Raw genomic sequence first — 24,194 nt, 5'->3', positions numbered from 1 at the left:
GTCTTAAAAACAATAAATATGATACCAGCAACATAAATAAATAATATTTTTTAATTAGAGCACATTTATATGATCATAAAATTCATTTAAACTTGAAAATTACAAAAAAGGACAAGTGTCCCTAATAATTTGGCCACCCACTGTATATATATATATATATATATATATATATATATATATATATATATATATATATATATATATATATATATATATATATATATATATAATATATATATATGTATATTTATATATATATATATATATATATATATATATATATACATATATATATATATATATATATATATATATATATATATATATATATATATATATATATATATATATATATATATATATATATATATATATATATATATATATATATATATATATATATATATATATATATATATATATATATATATATATATATATATATATATATATATATATATATATATATATATATATAATGCAACAATGTATGTATATACTGGTATTAGTTGTTTTATGAAGAATGTGTATTGAATGTAATCAAGCTTGTGGTTATTGCATATTTGTATAAAAATTACAAAACGACTTTATTTAAAGCACCAATTATATCGTTACCGTTAATGTAGAATTTATAATTTCCTCCATAAATCTCAAATCTCGTATTATAAAGCGCGGTATTGGTACATATGGAAGGTAACGTACACGACATACTGCAAGCCTTGCTGGTAGCCGTCATTCATTACGGCTGTCACCTTTCCAGTACAAAACTAACTTTGCGATATAACTAACTAACTAATTAAGCATCTCCTTGCTTTCCGCAGGGGTAGGTAGAGAGGATTTAATGGCGCACTAATCTATCTTTAAAAACAACCTGCATTCCGCTTCATTTTCAAACACCGTATGTGATGCTAATTCTAAATTTTAGAGTTGGGTCCTTGGGACGTTGAAGGTTGAAGAGGGGGTAGTAGCTGTTTCTTATTTTTAGTTATTTATTTAATTTGTATTTTTTTTTATTTCCAATTAGTGGGAACATAGACAATAGGGGGGAGGCTTTAGTCATTGTCATATTGTTAATTTTGGGTTTATTATTGTATTTATTTTTATGAATTTCTATAATTTCAAAATATTTTAGTTTATGGCTTTTCGTATGAATCGTTTTTAGGATTACTTCGTTATTGTGATTAGATTTGTGATCATTATCTATGAAATGGTTATTAAAAAGTCCTTTTTTTGCAGGTATGAAAGGCAAGGACATGAGTGGCCTGGGCGGTGGTGGCTCCCCTAGTGACGTGTTCTGCTCCGTGCCTGGCAGACTCAGCCTGCTGTCCAGTACCAGCAAGTACAAGGTCACCGTGGCCGAGGTGCAGCGCCGCCTGTCGCCGCCTGAGTGCCTCAACGCGTCGCTGCTGGGCGGCGTGCTCAGGAGGTAAGGAAGCGTGCAACTCTTGGTGTGTGTGGTGGCTGTGAGTGCGTGATGCCTTGTGGCAAACCCTTGGTGTGTGTGATGCCTTGTGGCAAACGCTTGGTGTGTGTGATGGCCGTGAGTGCGTGATTCCTTGTGGCAAACCCTTGGTGTATGTGGTGGCTGTGAGTGCGTGATGCCTTGTGGCAAACCCTTAGTATGTGTGATGGCCCTGAGTGCGTGATGCCTTGTGGCAAATCCTTGGTATGTGTGATAGTCATGAGTGCGTGATGCCCTGTGCCATGTGAGGGCGTGTCTGTTTCGTGGCGGCAGACTATGTGTCACATATGAGAGTCATGTCATACATGATACCGTGACATTTGGTTTTTTTTACAAGATTTTCGTCAAAGTCGATAACAGACCTTAATACTAATTTTACTTTTGAAAATTATGTTTCAAAAACCAAAACCCATTATGATAATTTACACTTCTATATGTTATATATGATCCGACATCCATACATACCGCTTCATCACGCGTTACACTCTCCTGTCGCCCGAGTAATAACTTGCTCCGAGGATGGGTCCCGTTAGTTCTCCGAAACGTCCGACAGATGGCGTCTAATCACTATGCAAATTGTATTGCATACTTTGAATATTCGACGCTCGATCGAAAACACATTCAATTATCTTTTCGCGTTTTTTATCTCCACATATCGATCTTGAAAACGTTATAATTTTTATTCAACACTTATTTCTTAGTAATATATCCTGTTACATTACATTTTTCCTTCTTATCGTCCACGCTTAACTCCTACCGGTCCAATGTCGAATCATTGGTCAAATCCTTCACAATTCTAGGTTTCTCCACTAAAGGCCTTACTCGCAATAATAGAATTCAGTTAGCTTCCGGCACCGCTGAGAGCCAGACGTAAGTTAAAAACTTTTTTTAATTGATTTATATTAGTTTTTTATGCCTTTTTATTATACTGGTATATACTGAGGTCCCGGGTTCGATTCGAGGGGGGGTTAAAAATATAAGTGATTTTTTCACTGTAATATTTATTCAATATTACCTTGGACTGGTACCTGAAGCGGAGGGCTGATCACCTTTCTTTCATATTTTAACGATCAAGATAACACTGCGTTTATATGATGCAGTGCCTTATGCACCAGTGGGGTGCGGATAAAAGTTGGAATTGAATGGAATCGAACCTCCAGCATGGTAGCCAGACGCGCTGACCACTACGCTACAGACATTATAGAATAGTAAAGCATTATAATTCCAGAAGATTTCGACCGATCTGAAGTCAGCCGTATTTGAAGTAGCTTAACTGACATACAACGAAATGGCCTTTCTTCTACCGATGACCATAATACTGTAATTGAGCTTCGTTCATGTGTGGAGGCTGTAATATCATGTGTGTACGTACTCGGACGTCAACGGGTTTGAGGATAATTGGAGTGTGTGGACAGTGAAGTACTCCAAACGAACCAGTAGTATCTTATTAACCCTTTCACCCGCAGAATTATACTAGTAATATGGTGTTCTTGCTATGAACGTATTGAGAATACTTTTAAGGCCAAGTATTTGCAGAGGAAGACCGATAAAAACGTGGCACGATCAGGTATGCCAAATACTTGAAAGTGGTCAGGTTAGGAGTCGTAACAACGGCGGATATGTATGAGGAGATGCATGAACGTGGAAGAGGCGAAGAATGTTTGCAAGGACAGAGTGGTGTGGCGCTCTGTTCTCTCTGCCTACCCCTGCGGGGAAGCGGCGTGATGGTTAGTTAGTTAGTTAGTTATTTGTTAAATCGCAACTTTATTTTATCTATATACTATTCCCATTAGAGTCGCGTGGGGTAACTGTACGCATATTTTTTATTTCCATTTTTTTAAAAAAACACTATTTTTGGAATTCTGAATTTTTTTAATCTGGGTTTTGTTCACTTAGGAGTTATTTATATTGATATCTGATAGAGTGATAAATGTTACACGTGTTTTAAGTGAAACCAGCCTATGACGTAGCAGGTCGTAAGCGGTCGTAAACTTAGACATCAATATTATTCTTCATCTGTATTGATACAGTATATCAATTTAAACATTTTTTCATCAATTCATTCATCAGTTACTTTATGGTAATATCATACATTTTTAATTTAAGTTTTACTTGACAATCACACATACAACAGCAATAACGTAGAAATTATAAGAAAAATTAATTGGAAAAGTCATAAACTGCTACATTTTGAGACAACAGAAATAAATAAAAATATAAATAATAATCATGCACCCGTAATTAACAATATGACAAGAAAAAAATCTCCCCGTATTGATTTTGTTCCCACTGATAAAAAAAATTAAATAATGTATAAATAAATATATCATCATCCTTCAACGTCCCAAGGACACAACTCTAAAATTTAAACTTAGCTTCACATACGGTGTTTGAAAATAATGCGGAATGCATCGAAACGCGTGTAATTATAGATTTTAAGAAATAGTGTGTATTTACCGGGTAAAACATATATTTTAAAATATTTTTGTAGTTTATTTGAGGTTGAAAAGGGTCAATAAGACTTGTTGTTTAAAACGTTCGCTTATTACTGCAATTATTCTGATTACAAGTAATACAGATGCCTCCTTTGCGTTTTACTTAATAATGTGTCAAATAATTATTTTTATCGCCTTGAATACTTAAAATGTTCAAAACTACCTGAGACGATATTATTTCGAGACGTTTCTTTTTTCATCAATTGTTTGCGCAGTCACTTTTCAGGAATAATCTAAGAGTGGAACTGATTTCTAAGTAAAGGACGTCAGGAAAAGGAAATTATTCCTACTTTTATGGGATAGAAAATTGAGGAAAATTATTATCTAAAATGAATCAAGAAGACGAAAAGATTTTTTTATTTTATTTAATATAGTTACATTTTTAAGTACAACATAATACATTTTCTAAACATTTATACATGGCAAACTTTAAGTTTTAGATTCGCTGTGCCTCTCCAAAAAAGAGACTGAGCTCTTGTGCTTGGAGAGGGACTTACTTTAGATTTCTAAATTTTCAAGATAATTCATAATTTGGCCTTTATATGGAACAAGGTGTAATAATTTTAATTTATGAGAGTGAAATGAGTGATTAGTATCTATTATGTGATTTGCAAATTCCGAAAAATAATTACTAACAAGACTATGACCGCTATGACCGCTAGAAATAAGAAAAAACCTAAATTGTAATAATAATTTATTAAATAATATATTGTTTCAAAATTCTTCACCTTTGCTTTCCATTTTTCCTTTGTTTTCAAACTCCGTCCCTTGACTAACCCCTTCCCCTTACTTTCTCCTCTCGTTATTTATAGAACAATTTTATATTTTATATTTTAGTTATTATACAGACCTGAATGATGGAAGTTTAACTTCTGAAACATGTAGTCTATAATAAAACTCAAGTGGTAAAAAACAAGTGTTTTCTTAAATCAATGTACTGTACTTGTTATTTTATTCTATAAAATGCAGTTCCACTAAGAAATGTCATTAGAAAAGTTAAAACGAGTGTTTTAGCCTAGAATTTTCACTCATGAATTACAGAAAATTATAGTAACTTTAAACATAAAGACTAAATCCACTCACGAGTAGGCATAGGCTATGAAACTTGTAAAGTTGAAGCCTGAGCAGGGACATGATAAACGGTGTTGCATAAGCCGTAGCTAGATTTCAGAGTCACTTGGACGTTAGGTAATTAAAAAAATACAAAAGTTAAATCTACAAACATTTATTCGGCTAACTCTTCGAGATATTATGCGGTCGAAAAGTCATGATTTCCGGTTATTTTAACTTGGCGCGATCGAGTAAAGGTTAAAATAAGAAAGCCGGACCATTATTTCAAATTTCTTCTGTAATCTATACAAAAAAACTCATCTGAACTATGTTGTACGTATTAATTACTAAATCCATTATTTAACCTGTCAAAAGTGTGCCGGCCAAGTTCACCACACTTCTCTAATCAATAACAAATTGACCGAGGTAGGTAGGTACTTAACCCCACGCCGCCCGATGTGTCAGATCTGATACACTTTTGAGACTATTTACAATTTTGAGACTATTATTCGATTGCGATTATTATTATTATTATTATTATAAATCAAAGGGGAAGACGGGGTTATATGCAACATTAAGATTTATGTAATGTTTATTTCTAAAGATAAAATACATTTTTCAATACACAAATAACAAGTAAAAGAAGAAAGAAGAAACCGGGATTACACCGAAATGTGCATCGTACCACTCTCTATCATACAAATCGAATAATAGGATAAAAACACTTTCGGCGAAAGATTTAAATCGGTCGTTGCAACGTACCCCTGTTGCATATAGCCCCGTCTTGTCCTATATTGCAATTATTGTTTCTTCTTCTTCTTTTTTCAACTGTCTCTCTACTGGCACTGTTGGATCTTGTCTTTCTCCCGCCACTCTTGTCCTTATTTTAAATATTTTTTAAATGGTTTTACCAATGTTTCACTGACAGAAAAATAACGATTCAACATTACTATATTATATTGATATCTCAACATAGATGATGAAGAATATTCTAGTCTGGATATTTTCAGGGCTTACAACCTGTCGTAGGCTAGTGATCACACGTGTAACACTTACCAATTCCAACCATGATTAACACTTCTCAAATTACGAAATTTGTATTTACCCTTTGATCAACACCTCTTTGCCAAGTTTTCTTCGGTCTTCCTCTGCTCCTATTCCTAACCGCATTCGCCTCATAATTTTAGCGTGTTGAGATGGTTTTTACATGCGGAACGAATGAGTGACGAAAGAATAGTAAACATACTTAAAGTGTGTAAATTGTATTTTTTTTTTAAAAAACGACTCCTAATTGATTTGGAATTGCAAAAATCTAATATGCGTTCATGTAATATTTATCACAACTCACCCCTGACAGCTAAATATGGTATAATTTTTGCTACCGCAAGCCCTCCTCTACTGCCATTTTGAATTTCCGTGTATTTTTTTTTTATGTGTCATTTTTTTACCATACTTGGTTCGATGGCGATACTCAAAGATATTCAAAAAATAAAATTCGGGCCGCGGAGGGTTAGGTAGGTACTTGGGTGCCTGCCCAAAAATGTGTGAATAGCCATCCGGCAATTAAAAAGTAAAACATTTTATTTCGGCTTGCAACACCGCAGAGTCCATTAACGAAAGCGTATTCCGTTTTTAAATGCACGTCAAATACTAAGCCCAAGATGGCAGCCTGTATTTATCTGTGGATAGATCCGCCCAAATCTTAACACAATTCGATGAATGCTTTTATCATGGAAATAATATCGCGGCATTATCTGCCTATTTAGACTGCTGAAGAATATATTAAAATCATATTAGAAAGTATGTATTATTATAATATGTAATGTTCCTTTGATGAGTTACATTAAAATACATATGTAGGTATAAACGCACACACCCAGTGATGGGATACAGCCGGTTCGCCGAACCGGTCCTTAACCCTCTGTTACATAACTTTCAATTGACTTTTAAATATGCACTTACTAGTATAATTGGAGCATTTTCAGTTGTTATGTGAATTTTCTGTTTAAGAGCAGAATCAAAAACAAATAAATGTTAAATATATATAGCATATAAAACCCTTATCCGCACCCCAATGGTGCATAGGGCACTGCTTTATATAAACGCAGTGTTATCTTGATCGTTTACACATGAAGGAAAGGTGATCAGCCCCCCGCTTCAGGACCAGTCCAGGGTAATATTGAATAAATATCACAGTGAAAAAAATCACTTATATTAATTTGGCCCCCTGGGAATCGAACCCGAGACCTACAGAACGGTAGCCGAGCGTGCTGACCATTACACTACGGAGGCGAACAAAATAAACAGTATTTACTATTTACAATTAATTAAACTATAATTAATAAATGTAAAAACTAGTTTTTATATAAGGGGGTGGGGGTAGGGGTAGAACCTTAAGGGCGAACCGGTTCTTGAATTTTTTTAATCTCATCACTGCGCACACCTAATCAGAAACATGTAATACATATTAAATATTGAAGATACAGAGAGAGAAATGGAAATGAAGCATGGAATTGTCAAAAATAGGATGAAAGTATACTGAATGCATTCGAAATGCGATCTCTAAGTGCGGCAAAACGATGTATGACTTTCCTATAGATTGAAAAAGCTTTTATTTAGAAATCCTTTTATTTTCGTGAATACAAGATCTAAACCCCGGATTATATTCACATACTGAGAAACGCCTGAAAACATTATTTTCATTTTTTTATGAAGCTTGTAAAACAACATAGATGGCTATTGTGAACTCATATGTACTGTGTCCCCAGATTGATCATTATATGTAGGAGTTCCAAAAAAATTGTGTGGTTGTCAATCATGGATAGAATAAGTGAATGTTGCATGCGTTGTAAAGTGATCACTTTAAAAGAAGATGTTTGCGGATTGTTCCTTTAGAAAAAACTTAACTGGCCTACAAAGGTTATAAGTCCTGTAAATTTCCAGACCTCCATATTCTTCTTCATCTTTGTTGAGATATCAAAATGTAAACATAACTATGTAAAATAATGTAATGTTACCTTATAACCAGAGGAGCAAGGTTTATTTGATAACTTTATTCCTTTAAAAAATAACAGTTGTATCATTGCATTGTTTAAAAAAACAGTACTGAAAAAAATATCAATTTCCGAAAGAAAATCTTGTACAAGACGAATTTATTTGTCTGTAAAATTTGGGCAGCGCATCCTGGATCGTATAAATAAGTTGTTTTGTTGTTTATAACGACGCTATGACAGTCTGAAGAAGTAAACCGAGTATCTTAATAAAAACGGACCTTTTCAGCTCAATAGTTTCGTTTTTAACATCTCAATTTTTGAGTTTTTAAAATGTAATAACACCTAAGTGGACAAAATCCATATTTGTAAACAAGTATTTGGACGCATTCAAATAAATATGTAAAAAAATGTTCTCTATGTAAATCAGAGAACAAATTTTTAAAAGACTATAAATTTGATCACACGAAAGCTCTCGGAGGTACGAGCTTTATGGCAATACTCCTATGGTATGCAAACTGCATGTTTTCCTGTTAAAATTTGCATACTATTAGGCGCAAGGAATTCATTTCGGAAATTGAGTTATATGTACTACCCATGCTTTAAGGGGCATAGAAACGTTGTATTTTCCTTGTTAACAATAATATATTTATAAAATTAAATCCAAATAATAAAAAAAAAATCTAAAATAAATATTTTTATTGTTATACATACATGTTGGGTGTATCGAAATCCTTGATCACAAATCTGGGATTCTTCGCTTAGGAGTTATTTATACATTTTTACATTTCAATATAGATGAAGAAGAATATGGATATCTACAGGTATTTACAGGGCTTACGACCTAACATATGCTGGTTTAAGTGATCGCTTTATACAAGTGAGACATTCACCATTCTACACATTAATAACAACCACACTACACAAATTTTTGAAACTCACTGATAATGTTATTTTACATTTTGACGTCTCAACATGGATTAATGAGAATATATCTGGGCGTTTACAGGGCTTATGACTTGTCATAGGTTGGTTCAAGTGATCTCTTTATACACGTGTTACATTCACCATTCTACCCATGATTGACAACGACTCTACTCAAATTTTAAGATCTCACTGATATCAATTTTTAAGTTTTCTTTTTTTTTTAAATTTATTTAATCATATAAACATGTATTTCGTTAGTCAATACATCACAGTAAAAGAGATATCAATAAAGTAATACGTTGCGTCGCCCCTTAAATTTACCGTTACCTTTTTAAAAGCGATGAGACTTAAGTTCAATATAAAAATGCCATATCTCGTATATTTTCATGACGATCAAATTATTTTTTATAGTAGATACGAATCTCATAGCGAGGAATTTTAAGGTTTTAATATTCCTGTTTATCCTGCGAATTAAAGAGTTAACTAGCCTTTCATTAGCATCAGAATTTCTTTTTGTGAAAGTATGAATATTTTCCCATGTGATATAAATATTTTTACATGTTGAAATCTCAACATAGATGAGGAACATGAAAGTCTGGATATTTACAGGGTTTATGACCCGTCATGGGCTGGTTAAGTGATCGCTTTACACGGGTGTATTATTCACCATTCTACCCATGATTGACAACCACACTGCTTTTTGGAATTCCTTCATGTATGATAAATCTCATGATGCTTTATACAAGTATGTCAGTTCACTGGAGCCGTCTATGGTAGGTGTGAGAAAGCTTTTATTTAGCCTAGACCCTTTTTTATAGATGTATGCACCTAACTGGATTATTTTACACACTGGAAGACGCCTGGAAAAGTGATTTTTTTATGCAGCTTATAATTTGACCAGATTATTTTATTAATATAGTAAGAATTATCTTTTTTGAATGTCCAAAGAACGATAAAAATTTATAAGCAAGTTAAAAATTTATTATTTTTAATATATAGGGTCCACGTTTTTTTTAAAATAATTTTTGAACATCTAACCTAACCTAACCTAACCGGATTTTTTTACATACTGGAAGACGGCTGTTAAAGTAAAATTCAATATTTATGCAGCTTATAATTAATTAATTGAGTAATATTTTTTTCCAAATAACGATAAAAATTTGTCATCATATTTTAAAATTATGTAGAAAGAAATAGGGTCTCGTGTTTTTTTTTTACATATTTATTGAAGCTCCTAACCTAACCTAATCTAACCTAACCTAACCGGATTGTCTAACATACTGGAAGACGCCTGAAAAGTGATTTTTATGGAGCTTATAATTTGACCAGATTATTTTATAATGTGGTCAGTAATAAAAATTATATTTTTTAAGTCCAATTAACGGTAAAAACTTGAAAAAATTATGTAGAAATAAATAGGGCTCCATGTTTTTTTGTTATATTTATTGATACCCAATAAAAAATATTAAGTTCGGTATAAACATTATATTGATTTCATTTTGTTTTAGTCGCGTATTTACTTATTTTTTAGTATAAACCATTTAAAACGACTCTGAATTAACTTCAACAATTTATTATCTCTTTCCATTGTATTGTATCTCATTGCCAGTGAAAAGTTACAATCTTGGAGCCCAATACAATGATTCATTTCAGTAATGATACACATGCAAAATATATCACCCACCGCCTTTCTATCGGTAAATTGTATCTTGACATATTCACCGTAATGGCATTTGAATTTACTAATCAGCCACGGACATTAATATCGAACACTGCAGCGGTAATAGCTTGCTGATTGGCAGACTTCGATCATGTTTGCACATGTCAGTCATACATCGCGGCCCGAGGCGGCCATCTTTAATCATACGTCAAAATTTCCCGCCATGTCGAACTTGCGAGATGGCCCGAACTGGTGATCTGAAATTAGGTACCTACTTACTCGTGTCTGGAGAACAAAGAAAATAATGGGTGCCTACCTACCTACCCATGCCTACACTGAGAATGAATATGTAATTATATGTTACAGTTCAAGTATGTACCTATTAACTATTTCACTATTTGAAATTCAAAGGCAAGAAAATGTAATCAGTTTATTTTTTTATATATTCTGACTCTGATCCGTACCTGATGGGCAAAGAGCACTGCACGATGCAGTGTTAACTTTAAAGTTAATCTCATAAAAGCAAGAGGATCAATCCTGCGCTTTGGGTAGTGATATAAAATATTTAATTTTGATTGCCTTGTGATGAGAAACTGCGAATAATTAAAAAAATTAAGAAAACAAAGATAATATTCAAATATACTCAAATATAATTTTTTTCCATCATAATTCAATATTTAAATTTGATGATTTTTTTTAAATAACCTAACGTCAGAGTGACTCTGAAACCTTGCTACAGCTTATGCAACACCGCTTATGTAAAGTATGAGATTCTCTCCAAATAGATTGATTTACCATGAATCTCAAGGTATGTAAACCAACCCTTAAAACCTGCCAGTAGAACTTTTAGAAGTTTCATTTTCCGTACGTATGTTCACAGTTATTTCCCCTCTATTTTTTTTAATTATTTAAACTGTCAAATAAATAATTAGAAAAAAAACAACTAGAGGTAAAAATAACTGTGAACAGACTGTACTTTACTCTCCACAGATAAAATCCCGAAGAGTCTACTCTTGTAATTCGGTCATCTTAGCGAGTAGGTACTGCGATATAGTACAGCAACTGGCGGTGGAGAAAACGGGGCGCTTTCAAAACGGGTTCTAACTTAACTAAATTCAAATCAAACTTCCTGCTCGGCTTTAGATTATGCCCTTTACCACACATGTCCACCAGTCGCGTATAAGATACACTCACTCTCACACACACACACACACACACACACACACACACATACACATATGCATAACTGATCCACGCATTACAGTATAATTTTTATATCGGTAATAAAAGCGAACATTTACTGTCCAAATTTAATTTGGCTATTTCATTGCAATACTATGCGTTGATGTTAATTAAATCAGATAAATCAATCTCTTCATCTGGTTCCTATCCGCATTCAAGTGGTGCATAGGGCACTGAGTCAGATAGTTGAATAACGGGAGTATAAGCCACACCTGTATATCGCCCTTGAGGTAGTATTTTACGAAAATGGCGCTTTATAAATTATCTAAAATTATTATTTTTATTATTTATTAAATGAAGGCAGGGTGACCAAATTTCCAAATTATTAGATAAGGGTGTGGAATATTTTTAATAGGATGCAGATTTAATATGTATATATTTAAAGCACATTCAATTTCAATATCTTACAAATTATAGTGTTTATGTATTGCTAATAATAAATTAATAAGTTTGATCCCTAAAAACAAAACAAAAGATACAATACAACACAATAGATAGGATTCAATATCTTATATCAATCAAGATTTGTCATACAGTTAATTTATTTGTCTGATTCGTCTTGTCATATTTTCTAAATAAGACACCGCTAAATATGATAGATCTTTATGCCCTATCGCCTCATCAATATTTGTCAACTGCATACCTTCTGTCGCACATTATGTTTCCAATTGAATACTTTCTTTTTCAAAAACTGGACATACTCACACTAAAAGAGGGACATTATTTGTATACATTTATTTAAATCACAATTCATACATATTTATACCTTTTTTACAGAGACCCACCAAGCCACCTTGTGTGTCTTGTTGGTGGAGTTCTTTTTTAATACATTTTTATTGTTTTCAACGATTTTAACCTAATATAGACACAAAAAAGAGAAAAAAATTAAGAATATAAACATATATATTACATTTTTCATAAAATTAACTCTTGATCATTTGCCCATTCCTTTATTTTGCCTTTGTTCCATATTTTATTTTGACCTCTAACATCCGTCGGCAACAACGATATATTACAGTGTTCGACTCCCATATTTACTGTTAATTCTTGAAGAACATATTGCATATTGCGACGACGTCTCATCACATTGACAAGTAGAGTTTTGTCTAATTTTAAAACGGAAGAGATATTTTCGAAATGCTCCATGACCTATAACAATTTGTGTCAATTTTGCCAATCAAGATTTGTCACACAGTCCATTTATTTGTCATGTTCGTCTTATCATATTTTCTAAATAAGGCACCACTAAATCTGATAGATCTTTATGTCCTATTGCCTCATAAAAATTTGTCAACTGCATACCTTCTTTCGGACATTCTGTTTCCAATTGGTATCAATCACGGTGTTGGCAATTAGTAGGTACTTCTCGCCATTACGTAATAGATATTTAAAAAAAAGTTTGACTGTAAATTTGGGCAAGACAGACAAGAGGTCGTTCCGATATTCCGAGTACCTACCCGGCCACTTTTATTGAGACACTAAAATGTAGTCGTAAAAGTAAATAAAAATGTTTTTAATCAAACAACAAAGACTGTAAAGTGAATTTGGTTTTATTGCGTGCGTGAACGTACCCACAGAGCTCGCGCATACCGTTAGGGAATCAAAATACACAAAACAGTTTATATGATTGTATTTTCTTAATTTTATTTGCTACGAAAATCAACAGTGCGATCTATAAATCTTCGAACGTGTTCAGAGCGCTATCAAGTATTTGGATAAAATTCATGAGCTCAATAGCCCAGTTAATCACATTGTAGTTTTTTTTTACTGTTTTTAAAATATATGGTGAGACGTATTTATGTATATCCGCATACATTATGTTTGATTAAGACGGAGAATAATCTTGTGTATTTTGTTTCATTCGTTTCAACTTCCTCGACCTTTTTTTCACTTACAGTGGAACCTCTCATAACGATTAATTCGCATAGCGAGCAAAAAAAGTGTGAAGAAGTTGCTCTCCTAACGAGCGAGATTTCGCATGAGTTACAGAGAAGGGCAAGTCCCTTTTACACGACATTCAATTCGTTCACTCCTTTCAAGAACGTCATAAATCAAAAAACTTGATTTTTCAGTAGAACATTTTTAAAGTTTAAAAATATAATACAATGTATTAAAAATAAATATCAAGCCACTTATTGAACTTTTGACTATGCAACAGATCTTTTTAGGTTAAACCTGAAGGTTTTTTCTCCATTCGAAAAATATTAAGTATTTTTAAAAAAATAATAAAACAATACATTTTCTTCAAAATGCAAAAACAACACTTTCTGCCCTATAGCGGGTAAATATTAATTTATAAATATGCCTCTTTTGCTGGGATATAGTACATTTTATGGGCATTCCGAAAACATGCACAACTGAAAATTGACGATTTTTGATTTATGACGTTCTTGAAAGGAGTGAGCGAATTGTGACTTCCGTGCCAGTCAAAACAAAAAATGTTTCATAATTAAAATGTAACTTTGTTTCAAAATCCTATAAATATTTTAATCAGTCTTGATAAAGAAGCGGCTAACTTCGAAACCGGTAGACATTATAATTAAGTTATAATAAAATATTTATAGTGATTGTAAAATAAAGTTACATTTTAATCATAAAATGGAAAATCACAAAGTTAGTGCTTCAAATATAAATTATTAAAAAAATGTTTCGCGTAACGAGTTAGATTCTTGAACGAATTATGCTCGTTATAAGATGCTCCACTGTACTTACTTCAGCCTTCTTCTTGGGTCCAGTTTTGAACAAAGGCCCCCCTCTTGGACTTCCACAGTTCCCTGTTGGAGGCGACTCTCTTACAGTGTAATAATTTCAAATGTATTTGAAAATTTTAAAACATTTTTTTTGAAACCCTTATCCGCACCCCAATGGTGCATAGGGCACTGCATTATATAAACACAGTGTTATCTTGAATGTTAACACACGAAGGAAAGGTGATCAGCCCTCCGCTTTTATTGAGTAAATATTAGAGTGAAAAAATCACTTATATTTATTTGACCCCCCACTGGGAATCGAACCCGGGACCTCCAGAATGGTAGCCGGCCGTGCTCACCATTACACTACGGAGGCGGACATTGATATTACATCATAATACATTTTACTCTCCTTATCATTCATCGTTCACTTTTATGTGGTATTACATAAAGTCAACGATGAATTATAAGAAGAGTATTGAATTACTATGCTACAAAGATAACGTCTTCCTCTTCTTCTTCCTCTTTATTTAGGACTATGGTCCTGTCATTCTCCGGTCCGCTTCTGGGAGGTGGAAGACCAGCTTTATACAAAGTTAACAATGCTTTTAATATACAAAATATACATTTGACTTATTTGTTTTTTTTTTGTTTCAGGGCGAAAAGCAAAAATGGCGGCCGACTTTTGAGAGAAAAATTAGAAAAGATAGGACTGAATCTACCCGCGGGAAGAAGGAAAGCTGCCAACGTCACGCTTCTTACGTCATTAGTTGAAGGTATAATAAATTTTATTTAAAATTGAAGTAATTTAAGTAAAATTATTCACAACATTTTGAGTGAGTCCAAATCTCCAATTATAGGAGTTACTTTTCATATTATTTTTTGACATCTCATCAAAGATGAAGAAGAGTATGGAAGTTTGGGCATTTACGGGGCTGACGACCGTTAAACATTCACCAATTCTACCCATTATTGACAACCACACTACTCAAATTCTTGAAAGTTCTATATATATTAACCAATTTATAAACCTTGTTCTTGAATCACTAGAACTTCACTAGATACATCTATTGGTGACATGTAAAGAAGCTTTTTACTAAGCAGAAATTCTTATATTAGTATGTAAGGTCCGAATCCTAGATTATAATCACATACATGAGAAACGCATCCTGGATTCGCACATTGAATAATCGTTTCCCTTCCCTTAGCCGAGGCGGTCCACTTGGCGCGCGACTTCGGCTACGTGTGCGAGACGGAGTTCCCGGCGCGCCAGGTGGCCGAGCACCTGAGCCGGCAGCACGCGGCCGCCGAGCCGCACGGGGCTCCGCGCCGCCGCGAGCTGCTGCTGGCCGCGCGCGCCGTCACCAAGGAGCTCATGGACCTGCTCAACCAGGACCGCAGCCCGCTGTGCAACACGCGGCCGCCGCACCTGCTCGAGCCCGCCGTGCAGCGCCACCTGACGCACTTCAGCCTCATCTCGCACGGCTTCGGCGGCCCGGCCATCGTGGCGGCGCTCACCGCCATACAGGTGAGCCTCAAACTCAAAATACCAGCTTACAATATCCTAAGTAACTCAATTCATTGTCAGCTAACAACGTCCCGAGTAACTCAAAATACCAGCTGACAACATCCTAAGTAACTCATCTTCAGCTAACAACGTGCCGAATAACTCAAAATACCAGCTGACAACATCCTAAGTAACTCGTCTTCAGCTAACAACGTCCCGAGTAGCTCAAAATACCGGCTTACAACATCCTAAGTAACTCGACTCATCTTCACCTAACAACGTCCCAAGTAACTAAAAATACCAGCTAACAACTTTCAAAATTTCAAGTCACTGAAAGTGTTATCTTTGCCAGCTGATAACATTTCAAGTACCTAACTAAAAATAGTATATTTTCCAGCTAACATTTCAAGTTTGCTAACTAACAACATTTAAAGTAACTAAAAATGCCATCTTTCCCAGCTTTTCCCAACATTTCGCAGGACATGTTTTTAAAGGAGGTGCTAGACTGAATTGAGAACCTGTGCTCTAATATATTATCAAATATCATGTTTGCCATCATTATACATAGATCTTAAGGTCAATTCTTAAAGAACGATATCTTTCCTTGCAGAATTTCCTGAACGAGTCGCTGAAACACATGGACAAACTGTACCAGGGTAGCGGCATGGTTTCCTCGTCCCTCGACAAGGGCAAGATGGATCAGGACATCAAGAAGTAACAAAAGGCCCGGGACACGTGCCACCATATCGGCAGACATCCCTCCGGCTGGCAGCACTAACCACTAACCACTCACATCAAACATATCATATAACGTAAAACATTCAAAACGGCTAGTGAAAGTTCTAAGTGGAGGTTGTATTCATTCGTATCTTATGTATAATTTAAAAAAAATAAGCAAGCTGCTCGTTTCATCGTGTCTTTGGAAACTTTAAAATACACTATGATGGCTTACATTATGTAGGCTTTTAAATCCTGTCCGTATAAGTTCAGGAAGTTATTTATTTCAAGATTCTTACTGATCTCTAAATAGATTATATTGAAATGGGAATGTTAAAGCCAAAGTATTTACAGGGCTTATAATTAGCTGGTTTAAATGATCACTTTATTCGCTCTACACATTAAGGTCATAGACCAAAGAAATCAATGAAAATAACATTGGACAAAAATAAAATCAGTAAAATAACAAATAGGCCATTTTTCAAAAGTAGGGTCTAACTTAAGACCTAATTATTAAAGATCAATAATAACCAATGTGTTCAGGGCCCTTTTTTAGGTTTTCTAGGATTTTCAAATAAATTAATATACTTATTTTTAAACCCTAAATCATGTGGCCCATAGAAAACTATATTATAAAATACAAGACTTTGAGAAGAGCGTGTTTTATGGGTATTTATTAACGGACAGCTTGATTTTTTTTAATTATATATATTTTACATGATACAACTGCTCAAAATAAGACAAAAAATTTTAAAAACTTTCATTGCGAAGCTCTCAGTATGAGAATATATAACGCAAAGTGCAATTATAACTCAATGTAATTATAATTTTATTTATCTCCGATGTAGTATTGTAAATACCGTATTTTATAGTTTATAGTGTAGGATTTTGATATCTTTCGTTGTTTGTTAAATCAGCGATTTTTTGTGATTATATCTTGTGTATATTTTTGAATTAATGGATATATTGATGTTTTTAAATTAAATAACGTTAATAATTTAAAGCATAAACTATGTGCTCAGTCATTTTAACAATGTATTAGTTGGATAAGTATACAAACACTCGCTGAGATTTTAATCTATCTGTCACAAGGCGTTGTGAAGTGTCTATGCCAGTGGTGTATGTATAGTGTGGATACGCTACACATCACTACCATAGACTCTTTCACCCACACAAAATATTGAGACTTACCGAAGACTAATATAAGGTTAGGTGTAGTGATTGTCCTGACGAAGAGACCCATACGCCTCGAAACCAGTAGACTAATATCTCGACAAGTGGAAATATACTTACATAACAAACATTTTGTTTAATACTGAATTTTTTTTTTTATAATTTTCATGGCGTTTTTCAATGTTTATTTTACAAAGCACAAAAATAATAGAATTGAAGTCATTATAAACACATAAAATGACTTCCAGGAATACGTATTCTAGAATGTTGTAGATCCTACCTCAAACATAATACTGAATTTTTTTTTTTATAATTTTCATGGCGTTTTTCAATGTTTATTTTACAAAGCACAAAAATAATAGAATTGAAGTCATTATAAACACATAAAATGACTTCCAGGAATACGTATTCTAGAATGTTGTAGATCCTACCTCAAACAATATGTAACAGTCTAAGGTAAAAATCATAGAAATTGTCCAAATATAAAATAAATCTTGGCATATCACTTTAAGCTACCAATAATTGATATAAAAATCAAAAGACAATCTTTACTTTACACATTAAAATATGTAAAAAAAATATTTATTGTTTCGGCATTAACTTTGTGGTAAGACATGTTAACTTGTTTTTTACCACTTGAGTTTTATTAAAGACTACATGTTTCAGAAGTTAAACTTCCATTATTCGGGTCTTTATGTTATTATACAGACCTGAATGATGGAAGTTTAACTTCTGAAACATGTAGTCTTTAATAAAACTCAAGTGGTAAAAAACAAGTGTTTTCTTTAATCATTGTAAAAAATTTAAGGTGATATAAAGAATTTAACTTTCTAAATTTAAATGGCGGGAAAATTCTGCAACGGGGTGACGTCACAATATGATATCATAACTTTTTCAATACGTTATTGCTTATCATGAAGGACTCGGTAGCTGAGATATTATGATTGGTTGACGCATGCCAGAAGATCAAAAGGAAACTCAACTTTAATATCCTTGCAAATATCAACATGAATTTATTGTGCATGTATACAATCCAATGCCAACATTCTAAATACAGCTGGTGGACAGTTAAATCGATTAATAAATAAGATATTCTTCTCGGGTGATAAAACCCTATTATCTTCTTCATTGTAATGATTTCTATGCATTTTATCATAGACTGTATGCATATTGTTTGAGGTAAAATTTCTAGATAACATTAGACAAATGTGGACAAACCAGTCCATCTATGATGGCAGCAAAGTCCAATCTCTGAGTATGGGATGTTTAGTTATTATTTGTATCCCTGAGTAATAATATGTCACAGAAATGTCGACAAACATAATACAGTGCCAGCTCGCTAATCCGTATGTAAATCGTGCAGTAGGTCGTTCGGATTATGAAATGTTTTTAGAAAAATGAGAGAAAAAGGCAATTTCAGTTTGTGAATGTGCCTTTTTATTTTACATTTTTAGGGTACTGAATGAATAATTTTAAAATTTAACATTTTTATTTTAGCTTGAAAAATCAGATATTTTCTTTTGAACCAACAAACATAACTGATGTACAAGAGCTGAATCAAGCATTCATCTCAAACCCATCAATTCCTCAGTATTCTGGACAACTGCTTCAGCCCAGTTGATAGCTAAGTTGATAGCTATGTTGAAAGCTTTTACGGCTTGAGAAGATGGAATTTTTGTGCATCGTTCGGATTACAGTGTGTTCTAGATTACGGAACATTCGGACCAGCGAGCTGGCACTGTAAATAAAATTAATGATCATAGAGAGAGGATTTTTCCCTACACTGGGAATAGATACATCGAATAGCCCGCCACATGCATTCATGAAAATATTCGTACATGTATAGAAGCTATAGCCCTTTTTATTTGCTGTTGCCAAATCTGTTTAATCCCTTTTCATTCATTTCTACACAATTTTATAGTATATTAATGTAATTTCACTTAATTACAAAACGTTTTTGTCTTTTTCAATGATTACAGACTTTGACATTGATTATATTTATTAAGTGCCAAAAGACTCGAGTCGCAGTTTTATCTAACTTGTGAACTCAATTTGTCTATATTTAAACATTATTTTTTGTATGTAACTTAAGTTGTTTGTTACTGTTATTCTAATATTTAACTACAATATGTGTACAAACTTGTAATATGATTTTAACTATAGTAAAAGTATTATTTAAGAACTTTTCGACGGCGCCTAATACTTGTACAATTAAGTCAAGAGATGTAGATATTTTTTTGCCAATACTTTGTGCCAACTTTTATACTCGTAACGTTAGAATGTATTATATTGTAACCTTCCTATTTATTTACTAGCATTTTATTTAAACTGTGAAATTATATATATAAGACTCTTTAATTCTTATTTCTTACCTGATTTCTTAATAAGAAAAATGCTCAGTTATAAAGGTATAATATAATATCACCATTTCACAATAGCCTTAATAAAAAAAAAGATTTTTTAAATGTTTTTTGCAGATACTTTGTGGCATATTTTATAAACTTTATATAATAAAACAATGTTGTTTTTTACTACTTTTTTATTGGTACTTTTATTGCTATCTTTTCTCCAACCGGTTTCGAATAGAACCTTGTCATCATCAAGGTTAAACATGGACTAATTTTAAAACATTGAAATATTAGAATTAGTACATGTTTAACCCTGATGATGAGAAGGTTCTTGTCGAAACCGGTTGGAGAAGAAATTTACCTAGAAAAAAGTGGTTAAAAAGAAAGTTCCTTTATTTTATAAAGTTTCCAAAAAAATTGTTTATTAAAAAATTATTAGTTACAGAGGCTGACACATTGTACCTTATATTGTCAATATATGGTACAAAGTGTCAACCTCCGGTGGCCGATGAGACGCAATTGAAATTCCTTGTGTCGGCCACCGGTGGCTGACATTAACAGTCAAATGCAGATTAAACAACATTTATAGAAAGAGTAGAAATCGGAAACAGTCTCATTAGGTTGTGTTTATTTTTTTTTTTTTAACTTTTTACAGACTTATTTTCGACACATGTAGAAAATTCATTTGACATTGTAAAAATGTACCATTATCATCATAATTATTTCATTTCTTTTTTTCAATATGCGAAAAAACCCAATTGCGATCATTTATAAAATATCATAATAATAATAATAATATATTAAATGCTGTGCTAATCTTGCCATATGTTTTAATTTCTTCAATTTATTGTATAATTTTCACTAGATTTAAAATAGTATTGATACAAATGTATTTGTATATATTTTATTTCTTAATTCTAGTAAGTTAAGTTCCGATGATTTGCCATATTTATTCATAATTATATCAGTTTATCTCACACAGTAAATTTTGTTTTCATCACTTTAAAATTTTCTTGATTTTGAATTTTTAAGCACAGAGACAATGTCTAAAATAGATGTATTTTCTTAAACAAGTACTGAGAAATGTGTTTTATTAGTAATGAAACAATCAGTCAAAAATACAGATGTTTTTTGTTTTATCCTTTTACTGAAATAATCAAAATAATTTTTATACTGGTCACACATTAATAAAGGTACCTGTATTATATATTTTATTACTTTGTGTTAATAAATGTGATAAAGTATTTTTAAATTTATCTCAATGAGTGAATGAGAAAGTGCCAATCCAATCAACGTTAATATTATTGTGTTATATTTTCTAAGAGGCTTAATCATTTTATTTTTAATATTATGTGTATAATTGTACCCACATTTAACAGAAAATTAATTATGAAATTATTTGAATGTGCATCTTTATGCATTTCTTAATTAAATGCTACGAAACCTGCCAAATCTTTGTGTATACAACCCAAAATAATTGATTTTTATAATTTTATCATATATACCAAATATAAAAACAGATTTCTCACATGCACTGCCTTCTATAATGTCATGCTACTTTTAAAACATGCATGTCTAGTACTTCTTCATCGTCTGATCTTTATCTCCAAAGGGTATTGCAGCAAATGAATTTACTTGTTTAGGCATTTACTTGTTTCAATCCAGCTGTTCAGATATCAGTCCAGGGTAGTATAAAATAACTTTAAGATTTAAAAATCTCTATTACTTGACCCCCTTCCCTGGGAAATAAATCCGGGATATCCAGCACAGTCACAATGAAGGCGGAAAACAATATCATTGAATTTTTACAATACATATTTTGGGGTTGTCTAAATTTACAATTTCTTCACAATTTCACATAAAAGTATTTTTTTCAATATTTTATTGATAACTCACCATAGACCTGTAAATTCCCATTTTAATACACATTTTCATGTATGCTGAAATATCAATAATATTAAATAATTATCCATACATATGTCAACCTTCTATTCTGGATGTATCCAATGGTGCAACAGTTAGTTGAAGCGATGCAGTGTTAACATGATAATTAATCTCCTGCGCACTAAATACTAGTCCAGGGTCAGGGACATGAGGGCATGTTCAATCAATATTACAGTAAAAAAAATCATTTATAATTATTTTGGCCACCTCAACTTAACCTTGACTTATGAACTGGCTATACTTCGGAGACAGAGAAATGTGATACAGAATATGGTTGACCGATAACAGTTGTTGACCGATGACATTGTTATCGGCTTGCATCATGCATCATACAGAAGGCACTGAATAAGTTATATTTTTCTATTTACAATCAAATAAACATTCTCTATAGTGGCCAACATTTTTTTTAAAAGTAAATTGTAAACCATCTACATCTTTTATTCGTACTTTTTTGTCCGCGCCATTGATGGCCTGTTTATAAAATACTCAATAATTATATCTTTTAGTGTTTAAGATTTTTGTTTGATGGAGTTGCTCACGATAAGTATTATTTTACACTGTAATTTATATGATGTATAGTCTTATGAAAATTTCTTCCAATCATGAAATACACTTACAATATTGTAACGTTTCTAGTATTATCTACCATTTAATTTAGATATATAGTGGTAAGAATATTTTGCAATAAGGATTATATAGTTTTTATTCAATTATTGGGGTAATTTTAATGTATGTAAATAAGATAATAATATCGCCATTCTATTGCCATATTTTTTTTATAAAAGATTAATTTCAATACATATCTATTATAGTGAATCGTATACTTTGATATGTGCATACAGATTATTTAATACGAAACATTATGTCTGTCAAAGTGTGTATTCTGTATTTGTTTTACATTCCACAAAATAAAAAGTTACATAAAATATTTGGAGTTTTATTTTTTAGCTCTACTGGTTCTACTTATTTGTTAAAACCATCAATGTTATTTCATATTATAATAATTTAGGAAGTGGGATATTTCTATCCTTTTCTGGTGGTCGAGAGCAGCTATAATGATCCCCGAAAGGCCAACAGAGGAACACTAAGGACCAATTAACTTCAATGGTATATTGGACAATAAGGTTTAAAACCATTTTTTTAGTATACTAGAGGATTTATTACAAGGACAACTGTGGGAGCAATACATTTCATCTCAGTAGATATATGAAAATAATGAAAACAAAGTATTAAAAATGAGATCAGAAAAGGAATTAAGAAAAGAAAGGGAATTAGGGACAAAAAAATGTGGCATTTGACAAGGTCAGTTGCGATGCAAGTATACTTCAAGTTGGAAAGCATTGTAATTCAATAATTAAAAAAAAAAGCCTTGTAAAATTGCTTGAAAATTAACAATTTAGAATGAATAGAATCTTTTTTATTTGGGAATTAAACGGAATACTAACATCAAGTTATACAGATATACAAGTATTACAAAGCAACTGTTACTGTTCCAATTATAAAATTCCACATTTGTATATATACACGGAAGGGGGACAGAAGGAGAAAAGGGGGAAAGATATTATTATTATTGTTGCAAGGTTTCGCTGCTTTGATTGCAATAAAAATATATTCGTCTGTCTATTTCTAAGGAAATACACTGCATTGCAACAAATTTACTTGATTCTAAATTATAGTAAGGCACGGAGATTTATGTATTTTAGGCGCTTTTCTTGATAAAAAATACTTTTTTAAAAACATATAATATTTTCAAATTTAATCCGAAAAATATGCTTCAAAGATAAAAAAAAATAGAAATAATATAAAGTTAATACAAAAAAAGATCTTATCACCATTTGACGCTTTTTAGTTTTTATCTACTTCTTGCCCCATTTATTTTTTTCTAGGTACCTACTTACTAAATCTACCAATTTATAATTATTAAGTTGGCGCCTTTTATTTTTCCGTTGCTTACTTCAGGCTACAGATTCATTTTGTCGCTTGTCATTT

The 24,194-nt window shown here is 32.4% G+C and overlaps 1 protein-coding gene across 1 annotated transcript in view; it reads left to right on the top strand.

The window, feature by feature from the left end:
* LOC148313367 (transcription factor AP-2-epsilon-like) overlaps nucleotides 1-18,587 on the top strand; it is a 105,345-nt gene extending 86,758 nt beyond the window's left edge. Inside the window, exons 6-9 of the mRNA XM_088264600.1 lie at nucleotides 1,237-1,426; nucleotides 15,174-15,292; nucleotides 15,725-16,044; nucleotides 16,634-18,587. Of these exons, the coding sequence (XP_088120726.1) occupies nucleotides 1,237-1,426; nucleotides 15,174-15,292; nucleotides 15,725-16,044; nucleotides 16,634-16,741 (737 nt within the window). The 3' untranslated portion in view covers nucleotides 16,742-18,587. The remainder of the gene's footprint in view (nucleotides 1-1,236; nucleotides 1,427-15,173; nucleotides 15,293-15,724; nucleotides 16,045-16,633) is intronic.
* Nucleotides 18,588-24,194: the final 5,607 nt, after the last annotated feature.

Source organism: Brachycentrus maculatus, unplaced genomic scaffold (assembly GCF_059751285.1).
Source record: "Brachycentrus maculatus isolate JH-2025_06_01 unplaced genomic scaffold, ASM5975128v1 h1tg000015l, whole genome shotgun sequence".
Classification (NCBI taxonomy): Eukaryota; Metazoa; Arthropoda; class Insecta; order Trichoptera; family Brachycentridae; genus Brachycentrus; species Brachycentrus maculatus.
The sequence above is the reverse complement of the archived record's forward strand: the minus strand, read 5'-3'. Positions and strand labels throughout refer to the sequence as shown.